The sequence below is a fragment of the Microchirus variegatus genome (genome assembly GCF_963457635.1).
Source record: "Microchirus variegatus genome assembly, chromosome: 15".
NCBI lineage: Eukaryota > Metazoa > Chordata > Actinopteri > Pleuronectiformes > Soleidae > Microchirus > Microchirus variegatus.
This window is the reverse complement of record NC_139816.1, coordinates 6513756-6527669: the sequence shown is the minus strand read 5'-3', so window position 1 is coordinate 6527669 and position 13914 is coordinate 6513756. Positions and strand designations below refer to the sequence as shown.

Below are 13914 nucleotides of genomic sequence, written 5' to 3'. Positions count from 1 at the left end.
CTTTGCAGACGCAACAGAGACAATAAAACTCACCTGGTCAGCATTGTGTTTAACTGTTAATGACAATCATGCGAGTCAGAGGAGATCATTAAAAAGCAGTGTGAGTCACAGGAAAGTACAGGCCAAAAAAAAAGAAAGAAGGGGGGGATACTCAAACAGATTATTATTACAAAAACTGAAGAAAAAGAAAAAAAGATTTACAAAATGTACACAACCACGCCTTTGTTACAGGAAGCTGCGACTGCTCATACGACCGCATCAGTGAGTCATGTTGACGCGTAGGTGTGTGGGCACCCATCTAAACTATCTCTGCTTTAAAAGACACTGCTGGCTAAACTGAAAAAAACTGTGAAGTGAAGAGAGCAGGCGGGTCTGCAATACTGTAAAAACATGGGGGGGGGGGGGGTTCACGACGAGCAGGTTTGTCTTCTTCATGCCTGAACTAAAACTACAACATGGCCTTAATATGCTAATGATAGTGAGATGGGACACTGAGAGCAGAGAGGTAGCTTTATAATCTGTGCAATTCACACAAGGAGGAGGAGCCGTCAGTCAACTCACCGCCACTGCAGAACTCACATTTTGACGTTTGATCGAGGGGGGGGGGGGGGGGGAGTCCTGACTTGTGGCAATAAGCAACAACTCAATGAGCCTGAATAAATAAGCCAGCGAGTATACAACTTGCAGCCGTCTACATGTGAGCCAGAGGCTGAATGGGCTGCACAGCCTCCTCTCGCTGGTGTCAGTTTCACCGCTTTCTACCGAAGTGACGTCCCTAAGTGAGCAAGAAGCTGGGGGAGGCCCGGCTGCTGCTGCTGCTGCTGCTGCTGCTGCTGCTGCCGTGAGAAGCACAAACACTACATGTAACACACTCTGAGCTCTCAAATCGTTTGTCTGAATTGATGAATAAATAATAATTACAGAGAAATGTCAAAAAGAAAAAAAAAAGGCACACACACACACACACACACTCACACACAAAAATCACAAGTGTAGGCATCAGGAAAAATTGGCACAAAACTCATAGCCTGTTAAAAAAATGATCTGTAAAGAGAAGAAGAGGGGGATGAGCTTAATTAGATTGAAAAATGTGGAGAAAAAAATATTATAATAATAATAAAAGAACAATGACTTGGAAATATTCCAGGAGGAAAGCAGCCAAAATTATATAAAACAAAAAAAAAAGAAGAAGTCCCAATTCTTAAAACGTACACAAAACCAGCCGAAGAATGTAGAAATGTGCCTGCCACAAAACCTTCAACGCAGCCGCACAGAGTTTCAGAATGTTATTTGGTTTTCGGTTGATTTTCAAGTCTCTGCTTTGTGATGCATTTAGTATATTGTTGTACACACACTCACACACACACACACACACAGCCTGTAGTGAGGTTTAGAGCACTATATATATATATATATATATATTCACAACTTATTGCGGGATTGACTGGGCAGACGGGCGAGCCTGGTTCTATGTGCTTCGCAGAGCGGCCTCTAGATTAAGTGTAGGGCTGAGAGGAAGGATTTAGTCCAGGACTAAGGCTGAGAGATGCTGAGGCTGCAGCTGGATGGGACTTTTGGGGGAGAAAAAAAACAAAAAACAAGGAACCAGAGAGAAGAACGTTGGGAGGGAGAAGGGTCACCAGTAGAAGGAGCGGGTCAGGAAGTTAGCAGCCGTGCTGAGCCAGCCCGCGCCGTCTGTGATAGAGCCTACGCGTGTGACCGCCTTGTCCGGCTCCTGTGAAGGACTCTCCTCCTCGGGCAGATAGTCCGGGATGTCCGTGTTCTCCTCCACCAGCTCTTCAGAGCCTTCTTGGAATGGAACAATCCGCTGTACAAAAGGCACAAAATCCACACGTTTAAAGGGAGAATCGATTCCGTCAAACACAGAACCAAATATCATGATCATCTGGAATCAGAATACATGACTGAGTCAGGTCTGACCCCTGCTGGCCACACTGCGTATGACAACAGAGTGCAACATTTTGGAAATTATTTTCAAATCAATAATTATTTTTTAATCAGAGAACAAATACTTTTAAATCTACAAAAATAGAGCTTCACTGCATGGTTTGGCGTGTTATTATCTTTTTTTTTAAAGAACAAGAGGAAACAGCCACGAGCCCAGAGGCTGAGGCAGAGATGTGACCATCTAATCATGTCAGTGTAAATAAATCTCTGCCACAGGCAGGAGGGCAACACTCTGCACTCAGACAGACAACAACTAACATAGACAGAGGACACTGATCCATTCATTAGTGGATGTGGAAATAACAGTTAAGGCCACATTATACTTCTCCGACTGCGTAACCACGGAGACCCCTCGAGCCTTCATACTTCTCCGTCGTGGTGACGGATACGCGCTGCAATTTCCCGCCTGATCAGTAGGGGTCGCTATGCAAGGTTGTTGTGCTTTTGGCTACAGTGAGCAATGGCGTCCGAGAGAGAAAGACTGTTGTTGTTGAAGCAGTGGCCGTTTCTCACTTTTCTGTGTCCCGGAATGCAGATTTAAGATAATTTGAGGTGAGAAATTGACCATTTAGAGTCTAAACATGTGGTTTGTGTATTAAGATATGAAGTATTTATAGTTTGGCGGCGATGTTTATCAGCTCCGTCTCTGTGGACGCTCGGTGCGCACTGTGGCCGGCACAGAGCAGCATAAGCTTGGCCTGTCCTGAGAACCAATCTTAGCCCTTGCCTTCTCCGCTGTCCCTTGACGGAGTGACGGACACTTAAAAAATATTTTGTGCAGCCGGAGACGACGCAGAGGCTCTCCGTCGATGCAGAGGGCTCTGCTTAACCTACGTAGAGCACTTTATGCACGAGTATAACTTGGGCTTTACACTTCTACAAGCTCACCTCTCCTCCGTTTTCAGTCTTCACCACCTGCTGAGCCTTCATGACTTTGGTGGAGTTAATTGCTGTACCCAGAGCCTGTGAAAAATACAGATATATCTGTCTTTATCACAATTATTCTTAATTAACAAGACAAATATTAGTAGTAGTAAAAACTCACACACTCTCAAAGGACATTTTTCGACCTAAATATCCTCAAACACAACAATTACAACTGAAATATATGAGTTTATTGTATACATTGAAACAATTGATAATCATATGCTGGGGAATTGTCTGTCCCTAACCTGCTGGGCAGTTGTTTGTATATCCAGACACACACACACACACACACACACGTACCTCAGCTTTAAGGTCAGAGCGGATCCTGACGACACATCTCTTGACGGCCATCTGGAAGGTGAAGCTGATGACCCCTCGGATCTTCAGCAGCGCCTCCTCACACAGACTCCTTCGAGTCTTGATGAGTCGACAGACAAGGAATCAAATGAAAGGTAGATATTAAAAAATAATAATAAATAAATAAAGGCCGACATGCCATATGTTCAGAAACAACTGTGGCTTAAAATGATTATATTACAGTGAGACTTTACATGCAGACGATGCTGAATGAGTTTCAGTTGAATGTAGTCACACAAGTATTATTGTAAAACATTTTGTTGCTCCATACAAATGAGAATAAAGCAGTTTACCAGCTGCCACATGGCGCGCGTGTGTGTGTGTGTGTGCTGTAGTGATAGTGATGCAGCCCACCAGAGGCCGTCTGTCTGCTGTAATGTAATCTGGCTAGGTGCAGGCTTCCTGCAGAGCAGCATTCAGGTTCAATCTCAACGTCCTGCTGTTCAATGGCTGACATTTACATCCTAACCCCGTGCATCGCTGACCTGCACCGTGATTATGACAGCGACAAAGACACTTTTCTAGTGTGCAAACCGAACACTTACCGAGTCGTCCAGTCCATCGATGTGCAACACCACCGTTTTGGCTCTCTTGTTGTTGGAGCCCAGAAAGAAGTGGGCTTTGCGTCGGCAGGAGGCGGCAGCTGCTTCGGCCTGTGCAGCCTCCTCTTTACCAGCCGACTGGAGGATTTCATAGATCTCAGAGGCCAGAAGTTTGGTCTCTCCAGGTGAGGTACTCCTAAAATAAAATGGAAGAGAAGATCAGCTGAGAGAAGACATGTAGGCATAATGCATTGTGGCAGTGTCCAAAATGTACTAAAGCTACTTATGCATACATTTCAGAATTTTACTGTACATCTAACAAAAAAAAATCCACAACACAGCATATTTTAGCCACATGAGGTCAGCTGTAATGACAGGGATCCTGGGATTCCCCCTGCAGGCTTTACTGCTTTATATGTCACAAAGTCCTCACCCTCTCTCTCTATAGTAACCATATACAACATCCACTGTGTAGCATGGCATTCCTCCGGGAGCCTTGTGCTTTGTGGCACTTAACAACTCACTCTGTGGAGGCCTGTCAGCAACAGAAACACTCCACTCAACGGATTTATCCGATGATCACAGCTTGACATCCTGAATAGCTATATTTTGAGGCTCAGATTGTGATAAAATTAAAGAATAAGAAGGGCATTCACACCTGCAACATTCCCCTGACAGCTATGTGTTTCCCCACTCTGTCCAGCTAACATCGACCTCTACTCAAAGTCAGACTGACTGGACTGTTGAGTACAAAGAGCTGCTGCTGTCACTGCAGGGCATCTCTTGATCCGACCCCCGACCAGCTGAAGTGACTGCCTTTCTCTGAGGTGATCAAGAGCTTCCCCGCAGGACGAGAAGGAGGGGGACAAAATCATGCAAGCTACAGTCGGCCAATTCAACACAGATCTAATCCTATCAGGGCGCTAATGATGAACAGCAAACATTTTGCACAACTGCTACTGACCCTCTGGTAAAAGCCAGAGATCTGAAGCACAACACGTCTTCACTGTGGACGTCTCACCAACACTCGAGGTGACAGAAAATATAGCACAAATAACATAAAACAACAAAGAGAGTGAAACTAAACAACAAAGAAAAGACGATTATAATAAATTATATGCACAAAGTCAACCACAAAGCAAAATATCATGCTAAAATAAGGTTACACTTGTCATGAGGTGACAGGATGTATTAAAATCTCTGACATGCAGAAATTTAACTGGTTACAGTGTTTTTTTCCACAATCGACTATAAATCAGATTCATCTGGACATGACATTTCCTGGCTTTGGGAACATTTGCAGACAGGGACACATTGTCCACTGTCAAACAAAAGAAAACCATTGGGTACGATAGTGAGTAACGTATGTGCGTGGGTGGGTGTATGTGTGATGTGGTGACAGACACTTGCTTCTGCATGACGTTCTGCAAACTCAGCATCATGCCCAGCTCGTCCTTCATCTTTTCCCTGTTGGCTCGACATTCTGCCAGGTAGCGCACGGCCTGCAAGAGCAAGGGCAGACATTAGCTGTCCGGCAGTAAAAAATAAAAAAAAGCAAAAAATAAACGACGGACCCTCTGAGATGTAACAGAAGGACTTTTTAAAATGTGTGCGCATGTACAGTGGAAAGTAAAAGTATGACGTAACCAACATAAAGACACGTGAACTGACCCTGTGTTTACACCACCATCGAAGAGCAGCTCTTACGTAAAGCCACTTGAAAGTATGCTTGCACAACAACAAGTCATGCACTGTGAAAAAAATGTGGTGGTGGGAGTGGCGTCAGGCTGTGTCGCAAAACATAATGTCGACAGCAGATGTCACCACTGGACAGGTCATTACCTCCACCAAGGAGTCTGTTTTTGGGGGGCAGACTGTCTGCCTGTTAAATGGTACAAATAATTAAAAATAAATAATAAATAATAAAAATAAGTGATTTCCATGAAATGATATGGAGGAGTGGACCATGGTAGATACAGGAAGTAAATGTACATTTATTTTGAAACACATCAAGGTAGGGTGTTCCAAGTGTTGGTGGGAGCATGTGGTCACAGAATACTTTCTAAATTATAAATGTGCATGTGGCTCAGTGAATGAATCTAGTGACGGGTAGGAGGTAAATAGAAAACAGCTAATATGCATAACCAGTAGGCTCACTTAGATGAACCAACCCAATAACAAAAGATACGTTTAACTTGCATAGCCTTATGTCCCATGTTGTAAACAAAAACAAATAAACAACATTTTATTATGAATGAAAATACAACCTTTCAAAATTGCCATCAGAGAAAAAAAAGATACACTTCATATGAAGCATCACATTTTCACTACAATTTTAGTTTTATAAACACACAATTCAGTTTCAGTTAGTTATCGGGTGTAAAAAATGTCAATTTATTTTTCGTTATTTTGTTAGTTTTCATTTACTATACTAACTGAGCTGACTACTTTTTATTGCATTTGTTTTACTGAGTTTGTGTGTTTGTGAGCAGCATAAATAATGAGGTAAAGAATGGATTCCAATCACATTTTCAAGGAATGCAATTTATAGCCCAAGGCTTTTCTCAAGCGGATGTTAACCTAGGAAGATACCGGACTGCACTGTGGGAAACTGAGTAATTAGTTTATTGTACCCTTGGGGAAATTCGTTTCCACAGTTTCTGTACATTTGCATGTCTCACTTTGCGAAAGTCACCGCAGAAAAACATATAGAACATGAAAAGTTCAGACAAAAAAAACAAACATATTATGTTACATTAGAGCAGCCTTCAAAGAGGTGCATACTCTTTTGAGTGCTTTCTCTAGTATTGACATAATGAACGCTGCTTACCAGTAACGCAGAGTACACGACCTGTGGGTTGGGATGGTCCAAGAACAGGATGAGACCCGGCAGACAGCCTTGGTCTTCTACTATGGCTCTCCGGTTGAGGGGGTCGGCTGCAAGATCGCGCAGCTGGTTCACCACAGTCAGGGCATCCAGCTCTGCACTCATGGTGCCTCTTGTCTTGATGCCAAGCACATCAACCCAACCTCTTCACTCAACTGCAAGGAGAAAGTCAATCAGAGAGTTTGCTTAACATTAAGGTAATCGTTTTTTTTAGTTGCAGCTGTATGTACACATACTTAAACATATTTACACACACCACATTGTGTACAGTGTACAGGATGAGCAACACAAATTATATTGTCCAGTTACTTTTCAGTATGACCTTTAAATAATGGCAATCACATTTTCCATTATTAGTTTTAGTATAAAATTAAGGAATACAAGGGTGTGTTAATGTCTTACGCAGAAATAAACATATTATAAAGCCAATGAAATTCTTGTTTTTTATATGTAGACTATTATGAACTATACAACGATGAGCCGTCAACAAAACAACTAGTTTTAATGTTATACCTGATTATTGTAGATTATAATTAGGACTATAGCTTTTCAAACCTTAACCAAACACATGTTTAAGTTAAAACGTCCGTCACCAGTTCAGTAACAAAAATACACACGAAAACATATCATTTGCATAAAACTTGAGACGAAAACATTTTTGACGTCTGAGAAGCAGGAACCAGAAAATGTATTTCCTCGTGTGAATGACGAGAACACTGCTGACATGTGAATCAATGTGAATCAGAGGGAATAAAATCACACGTTTGCACTATGTTTACTTACTTTAAACGTGTTAATGCAAGACATATACACGTTGTAAAATGATGTGTGTGGCGTGAAACTAGGAGACCTCTAATCCAATTACCTTGAGTGACTTTTTGCTCAGTTGATGGAAGTTTCTGGGGGATTTAAATCAACAACAAACCCCTGAAATATGACTCTACGCAATGCTAACCCTCGCTGAATAGTTTGCTGTAACTTACTGATAAGATAGCATTCCTCTCACAGGGGTGACGTGTTCGGTGGACAACATGCAACAAACCCTGCCGTTTAAACCCAACACGACTTCAAGTGATTCTCAAACCCCAAAACACAAACACCCGTTTCTGACAAAGACACTTTCCACGACCCCCAACCTCACCTTAAATCACGCCCTGTGACATGGAGGGGATTCGGCAGCTACGCTAAGCTAGGCTAGGCTAGGCTAAGCTAGCTAACGTTAGTTGACAATGACAGCAAACCTTTATGTCAGTTTGTTTAAAAACGTCCGTAACACGAGATGACACAACGACGTGGCAACAGGCGGTTAAATGTCGACGACAGCTTCGGGAAAACAAGACTGACAAAACCAATTTCAGTGTCGCGGGGCCTGCGTCGCTTCCATCACTTCGGCTCTTTAGCTACTAGCAGTACTAGCACGAAGCTGAGCTCGGTGTTTGGGTTTTTTGGGCACGTCAATGGGCGCGGTTGTTTTGTGTTACAGGGCGTCCCGGTTTCCCCATAAGGATCCCAGTGGTTCAGGTCGGACACAGCCCCCGCCGGGACATGTGGAGAACGATAACGAACACACACGCAATATTCCTTACCTGCGATTGGACAATGTGGTTTGATCGACAGCTTCACGACCCAATCAAGAGACGGTGTCTGGTTTACAAAGTCCGGCGTGTTTGGTTTTACTTTCCGTCACTCATGTTGAAAACCCAATGACGATTCTTACGTGGACACAATTATCCACCGTGTCATTGGCTCCAAGTGTTTTCTTTCCCCCGCTCCCGCAGTGAAAATCCAACAAGGTGGAAACATTCTGAAAGTTACTAGCTCGACTCTAACGACTTGCTCGGTAAGTTTGTGTGTCAAAGTCACACACACATATACATTCACATATGGTGTTCTTATAGTCGGACTATGTGTTAATATAAATTCTGATTTTCCGTGTTAGTCAAGTTTTCATAAATGTGTGTGCGGCGCTTGAACAAAGTTGGCTGTCGGTGTTAGCATCAGTTAGCCACACGGTCCGCTAGTAATTTAGCTTTATACGCGTGTGCCTAACTCTGTTAATTTTAGTCAAGAAAAAGTAAAGCACGACAGAAACGTCAACAGTTAAATGTCACTTGTGTTGAGTCACATCACATCTGGACGTGCTACAGCTGTTTCCACTGCGTCAAACACTGCTGAGTCAGATCTTCATCCATTTACATGGTTTTCATGCCTCTCGACCGATTCAGCTGTATCAATATCGGCAGCGATGGTATTGGAGCAGTCAGATATCGGCTAATAACAGCTATTGTATGTCGTCCACGTACAATTTTAGGATTTTCCCAGGTATGAGACCAGATGAAAACGCCCCGTTACAGATCATTCAGAGTGGTTTTATTGTAATAATTGTAACACTATACCTGTAATGTTTTTTTATGTTACATTTAGCATAATATCTACATTCATTTGACTTGCATCTGTAAGATTTGGTATCGTGGACTATGTATCGTGCACATTTCCTCAATATTACGAAAAAGTACCAATTGTGTTGTTTTAAAGTGTTGTAATGATACAGACACATGCTGCTAATATCACAGAATAATACTTGTTACCAGAAAATGTTAGAAAACATTTAGTAATGGTAACTAATGGGATTCACTAGAACTGTATGTTGGTGAGTTGGGATAGTGTTTTCAAGGCATTTTATTCTACATTCACAGTTATCCCACAAGTGGAAAGTGAGTGTTGTTATCCTCCCAGCCCTCATCAGATAACAGCTTTCAGCTGTTTGTGTGGCCACTGTTGTGTTTTAGCTTTGTGTTGAAGTCACTCTCTGGTTCTAGATGAGCGTCAGGTGATGATTCCCTTGGTGTTCAGGCATGTGCCCGTCTGCCCTTTGGAAACACATCGACAGAAATGAGTAACGACAATGCCCAAAGCGACATGGACCAGGTATGTGTTGCTGTAGCAGACGTGCACTGACATATTTGTGGTGTTTTCTCTCAAATGCAACTTCTGACATTTATTTGATAACTAATATTTGGCCTAACACGTTTTGTTTGATTGTGCAGGCTGGAGCAGCCAAGCCCTACGGGTCGTCCAGGAGTATCGTGAGGAGAATAGCCACTAGTCTTCCTCTTCAACCTTGCCCCAGGGTCCATTTTCAGGTGGAAATTATAATCCTTATCCTTTCTGATGTTGTGCAATTTAGTCTTAAAAACGTCTTAAAGTCTGTCACCTATGACGTGACCCTGTCTTGTCTCTTTCTGCTCGTCTTCTTCTGTCATGTGACAACAAATCTCATACCCTTTCCTTCTCAGCGTCTGTTTACCTTTCCTTGTCCGGCTGTTATCATTTATGAACCATAAACAGAGCCAACGCAGTCATGAGAACAGAGAGATGTTTTTGATATGTTTTTGTTGGTGCGTTTAAAACCGATAACAAATCAGCCTTTTGCCAAAGGTTTGAACTCGGTGGCGTGTTTTATTTTAATCACAAACAAGCTTGTCTTTTCTCTCCCGTTCTTTCAACACAGTGCTTTCTCCTTTTCTTCTCTCCTGTCTCCAGCCTTCCCTTCTGTAGCTATGAGGAATGCAGTATGTCTGCTTTAGGTCAGTTTGTTCAACAACCTTTGCGTTGATAAAACAGCTGCTGTGCTGTAGGTGAACCTTTCATTACTAACAGCCCCTCCTTCCCCTTACAAGATATTGTAACTGATAAATGCACCTCTGTAGCTCAGTTTCTTCAGTGTTTTAAATGCTTACTGTGGCCGCTCTTTTTCCCTCTCACAGCTTTATCCGTACACTGAGAACGTCGGTGTCCTGTTTGGCTCCAGGAGGCAGAAGAGTCAGGTGGCTTCTCTGGCTGACATCGGCTGGATCGACAGGGAAGAGGAAGAAGAAGAGGAGGAGGATGATGTAGACTACTTTGACAGGCCCAGGTAAGAGGGTTGGCTAACAGTTTTGGCATAAGTAACTCGATAACTTGATATAAAGTCAGCCATGACATCTTGACGTGACACATACCTGGTTGTTCCCCTTCATTCTGACCTTTTTAGTTAATTTTTTTTTACGGATTTACTTATTGAAGCAGGTCAGGGATTCCACCAGGACTCGTGTTCCGAGCGCATCAGCCTCATCCTCGGAGAAAAACCTTAACCCGCCAGAGCTCACTGCCCAGCCTGCATCAGGGGGCCCCGGACCCCCAGGGGTCAACGGTTGCCAACGACGAGGCCTTTCAGAAGATCAGCGTGCTGGAGGTGGAACTCGCCAAACTCAGAGCGCAGATAGCACAGATCGTGTTGGCTCAGGAGAAGAGCACGCAGCCAGGTACTGGCCACTGCTGCAGTGATGCAAAGTCTCCTCTGGATGGCAGCAGAATTTCATATATTCATCTAATATTACCCTTTTTTTTCATTTCACTATAGCTGCTACCACAGGGCCCCCTCCTCCTCCTCCTGCACCCTGTGGCTCCCTGCCTCCCCCTCCACCACCACCTCCTCCTCCTCCTCCTCCTCCTCCTCTACCACCCCCAAATCTCCAGCGGACTTTCTCAGCCATCGATTTGATAAAAGAGCGAAAAGGCCAGAAAACGGAGGGGCAGACGGTTTTGGAATCAAAGGCAGCAGAATTCCCCAACATGCTCGATGTCCTGAAGGACATGAGCAAAGTCAAGTTGAGATCAGTCAAGAGGTAAAGCCTTATATTAATAAGTTGTTTTTTTAAGTCAGCAGAAGTGAAGTCGGTTGTTAATTTTACAGTAGAAATGCAACTTTCTCCACTTGTGTTTTTATGTTTATTTATTTTGCACAATGAAGAAAAGTTATATCTGCTGCAACACGAGTATACAGAGGTCTGTAAATGACCTCTGCAGAAAAAGGTAAACATATCAGTTATCAGCCCAAGCTCTCCTGATATGGCAGGAGCAATACATCAGATATTGGCTAAAAAAAATGAAGTCGCGCTTGTTTACAACACAAATAAGTGGAGTTCTGTCCCCCCCCCGTGTGCTTTCAGTCGTCCAGGTGAAGGTGACGCCAAAGTCAAGTGCGGCGAGCCTGCAGACGCCGCCACGCTCATCGCCGAGGCCCTGAAGCGCAAGTTCGCTCACCGTTACCGACACAGCAGCGGACAAGAAGACAAAGACGAGTTCACGCTTCCCGCTCCGGACGTGAAGCCTCCAACAGAAACTCCTCTGGTGAGAGATCGCTCTGTGGTTCAGTGGTGTGTTGTCAATCTAACACACAGGGTTTTCACTTTTTATTTCGCGTCTTCTCTTCACAGTTTGGTCAGCACATGTTGAAGTCGACTGGAAAAAGGACGTTTCACTGAACTGATCCCGTCTCTCATCAACAACCCTTTTTTGAATAGCTGCTGGTTCTGTGGAAGGACAAAGGGACTCAAGTCGGGGCGTTCCGACTGTCTTTTTGCACTTTTCTAACATGGACGTTTTTACAAAAAGTGATTCTATTTTTGTTGAACTGGATGTTTTCCCTTTGAGGTACACGCACGTTAAAGAGCAACACTACAGAATCTTTTAATGTGATTTAGATTATTCAGTCTTTTTCAGCACGTTCACATTCCAGTTTTCTGTGAAAGTGGACGTTCTTCTCCCACAGAAGAAGAAAGCGAGCACTTTCTTACGTGTGGGATATCGCAATGTCGTGTTTGTATACGTGTAGAGTAATTTTTATTTATGTGTGTGGTTTAAGTAATCATGTCCTTGATTAATCTATTATGTTTCTATGTTCAGTGAGTTTTACACGTTCCCAGTTTTAGTTGTTTATAATTTCTCTCTCTTGACTACAATCCATTTTTAAGAGCCAAAGACATTCCAGTGATGCTCTGTGCCTTTAACTGCCAAATTTGACCTTTTCATGTCCCTTTTTTTTTTTAAATTAATATTAGATAGTGAGGGAAAGATACTGTGACTGTTAGGCTCTTGACAGTACTGTACATGTGCAGCGTTCAGTTACTTTATCACTACCTCCCAGATAAGATTTGCTTTTAACGCAAAACATTCCCACGTCTTCATTAGCCTCAGTTTAGAAACGTGGCACTTGAGACAGCGACTCTTACGAGTTGTGAGGTTTTCGAGCAGTATTTCATTCCAGTGACTGATTGCACATTATTTATGTCGGTGAAGTTGCTGCTTAAAGTCAACTTCTAGTTGTTTTTTTTTTTTAAAAGGGAATGTGGACTGTACGTGTCAGTAGTAATCGACTGATTTAAATTGATTACTCAAAGTTTTGTTGAAGGGTTGTCTTCCATGAAAATGTACTCGAATTGTCAAATCTAAATTAAAGTTTATGGTCAGTTCTTACTTTGTGTCATGTCTGCATGTTTTTTGTTTTTTTTACACATAACACTAACCTTAATTAGTTTTCATTTGTGAATGTGTATTAGTTAATAGGTGTTTTTCGTTGTTTAAGTCAATTGGCTAAGTATCTGCTAGATCGGCTGCTATGTTTAAAGTCCTCCATTTGGAACTGTTCTTTCCATTATTTCATTTAATTTTTTTTAGCATTCTCCAATGTTTGAATGTTCTTTTTCTAATTCAAGCAAATGTTCTGTTTTGGAACAAGGAGTGAGGGGGGAAAAGTATTAAAGAAGGAAGGGTCGTCAACATTTGAAATGTAGGAGTATGTGTTATTGATGAATAACGTTACCTTCTGGGATCCCAGAGAAAACTGGGTTATCTCTCATGCTGTGCGCATTTTCAGTTGCAAAGCAAGGACACCTGACGCTGGCTCAACTCCAGGGAGGATAGTCTGCTCCAGGTGAGTCCTCTGGGCAGGTTCTTGTGCAGGAGGGAGTAACCAGTGTTTTCCCCCATGACTCATCTTCTGCGAAATGGGATCAATCAAACATGTTAGCTTTTACGAGCCTTAAAAGAAACACCATGCAACTTTTTTTTTTACCTTAAAATATCTGCCTTCAAATCCTCTGCACTGGGTCACTGACCTGTGAAATTGGGGACGGTGGCTTCTTGACCCCATGAATCTCTTTCCTTGCACTGTTGTCATGAGTGGGGAGGGAACATTATGAGTGGAACTGGAAAAGAGACGAGTCATCAAAAAGTCCACTTTCAGTGAGGTGAAGGTCTACCATCGGTGCACATTGTAACAACGTGAACGTCCCACATTTGTCAACAACAGGTTTTATTATTCAAATTGTAACTGCAACAGGCATGTATCAAAAATGTCAATACAGCAAAGCTCTTACAAAAATCTGGCTCGACACTGAAGTCTTCCCAAAG

General features: G+C 42.8%; 2 protein-coding genes across 2 annotated transcripts; one reads left to right on the top strand and one right to left on the bottom strand.

The window, feature by feature from the left end:
• Positions 1–442: 442 nt before the first annotated feature.
• armc1 (armadillo repeat containing 1) lies at positions 443–8066 on the bottom strand. Its single transcript, XM_083901390.1, has 7 exons — positions 7823–8066; positions 6625–6836; positions 5205–5296; positions 3798–3990; positions 3196–3312; positions 2857–2931; positions 443–1828 (listed from the first exon to the last, which is right to left on the bottom strand). Exons 2-7 carry the CDS (start codon positions 6784–6786, stop codon positions 1637–1639), a joined length of 831 nt encoding a protein of 276 aa, XP_083757516.1. The 5' UTR covers positions 6787–6836; positions 7823–8066; the 3' UTR covers positions 443–1636.
• A 1477-nt stretch (positions 8067–9543) lies between these two features.
• On the top strand, positions 9544–12053 carry mtfr1 (mitochondrial fission regulator 1). Its single transcript, XM_083901335.1, has 7 exons — positions 9544–9609; positions 9729–9824; positions 10449–10597; positions 10750–10985; positions 11084–11348; positions 11673–11853; positions 11940–12053. The coding sequence occupies exons 1-7, from the start codon at positions 9574–9576 to the stop codon at positions 11985–11987; spliced, it is 1011 nt and encodes a 336-aa protein (XP_083757461.1). The 5' UTR covers positions 9544–9573; the 3' UTR covers positions 11988–12053.
• The last annotated feature ends 1861 nt before the right edge of the window (positions 12054–13914 follow it).

Coding starts and splice junctions, on each gene's coding strand:
- armc1 (XM_083901390.1), bottom strand. CDS start 6,786: ATGAGTGCAGAGCTGGATGCCCTGACTGTGGTGAACCAGCTGCGCGAT. Junction 5,297..6,624: donor TCGTGTACTCTGCGTTACTG/GTAAGCAGCGTT, acceptor TTGCTCTTGCAG/GCCGTGCGCTACCTGGCAGA. Junction 3,991..5,204: donor TTGCAGAACGTCATGCAGAA/GCAAGTGTCTGT, acceptor ATTTTATTTTAG/GAGTACCTCACCTGGAGAGA.
- mtfr1 (XM_083901335.1), top strand. CDS start 9,574: ATGAGTAACGACAATGCCCAAAGCGACATGGACCAG. Junction 9,610..9,728: donor CCCAAAGCGACATGGACCAG/GTATGTGTTGCT, acceptor TTGATTGTGCAG/GCTGGAGCAGCCAAGCCCTA. Junction 10,986..11,083: donor GGAGAAGAGCACGCAGCCAG/GTACTGGCCACT, acceptor ATTTCACTATAG/CTGCTACCACAGGGCCCCCT.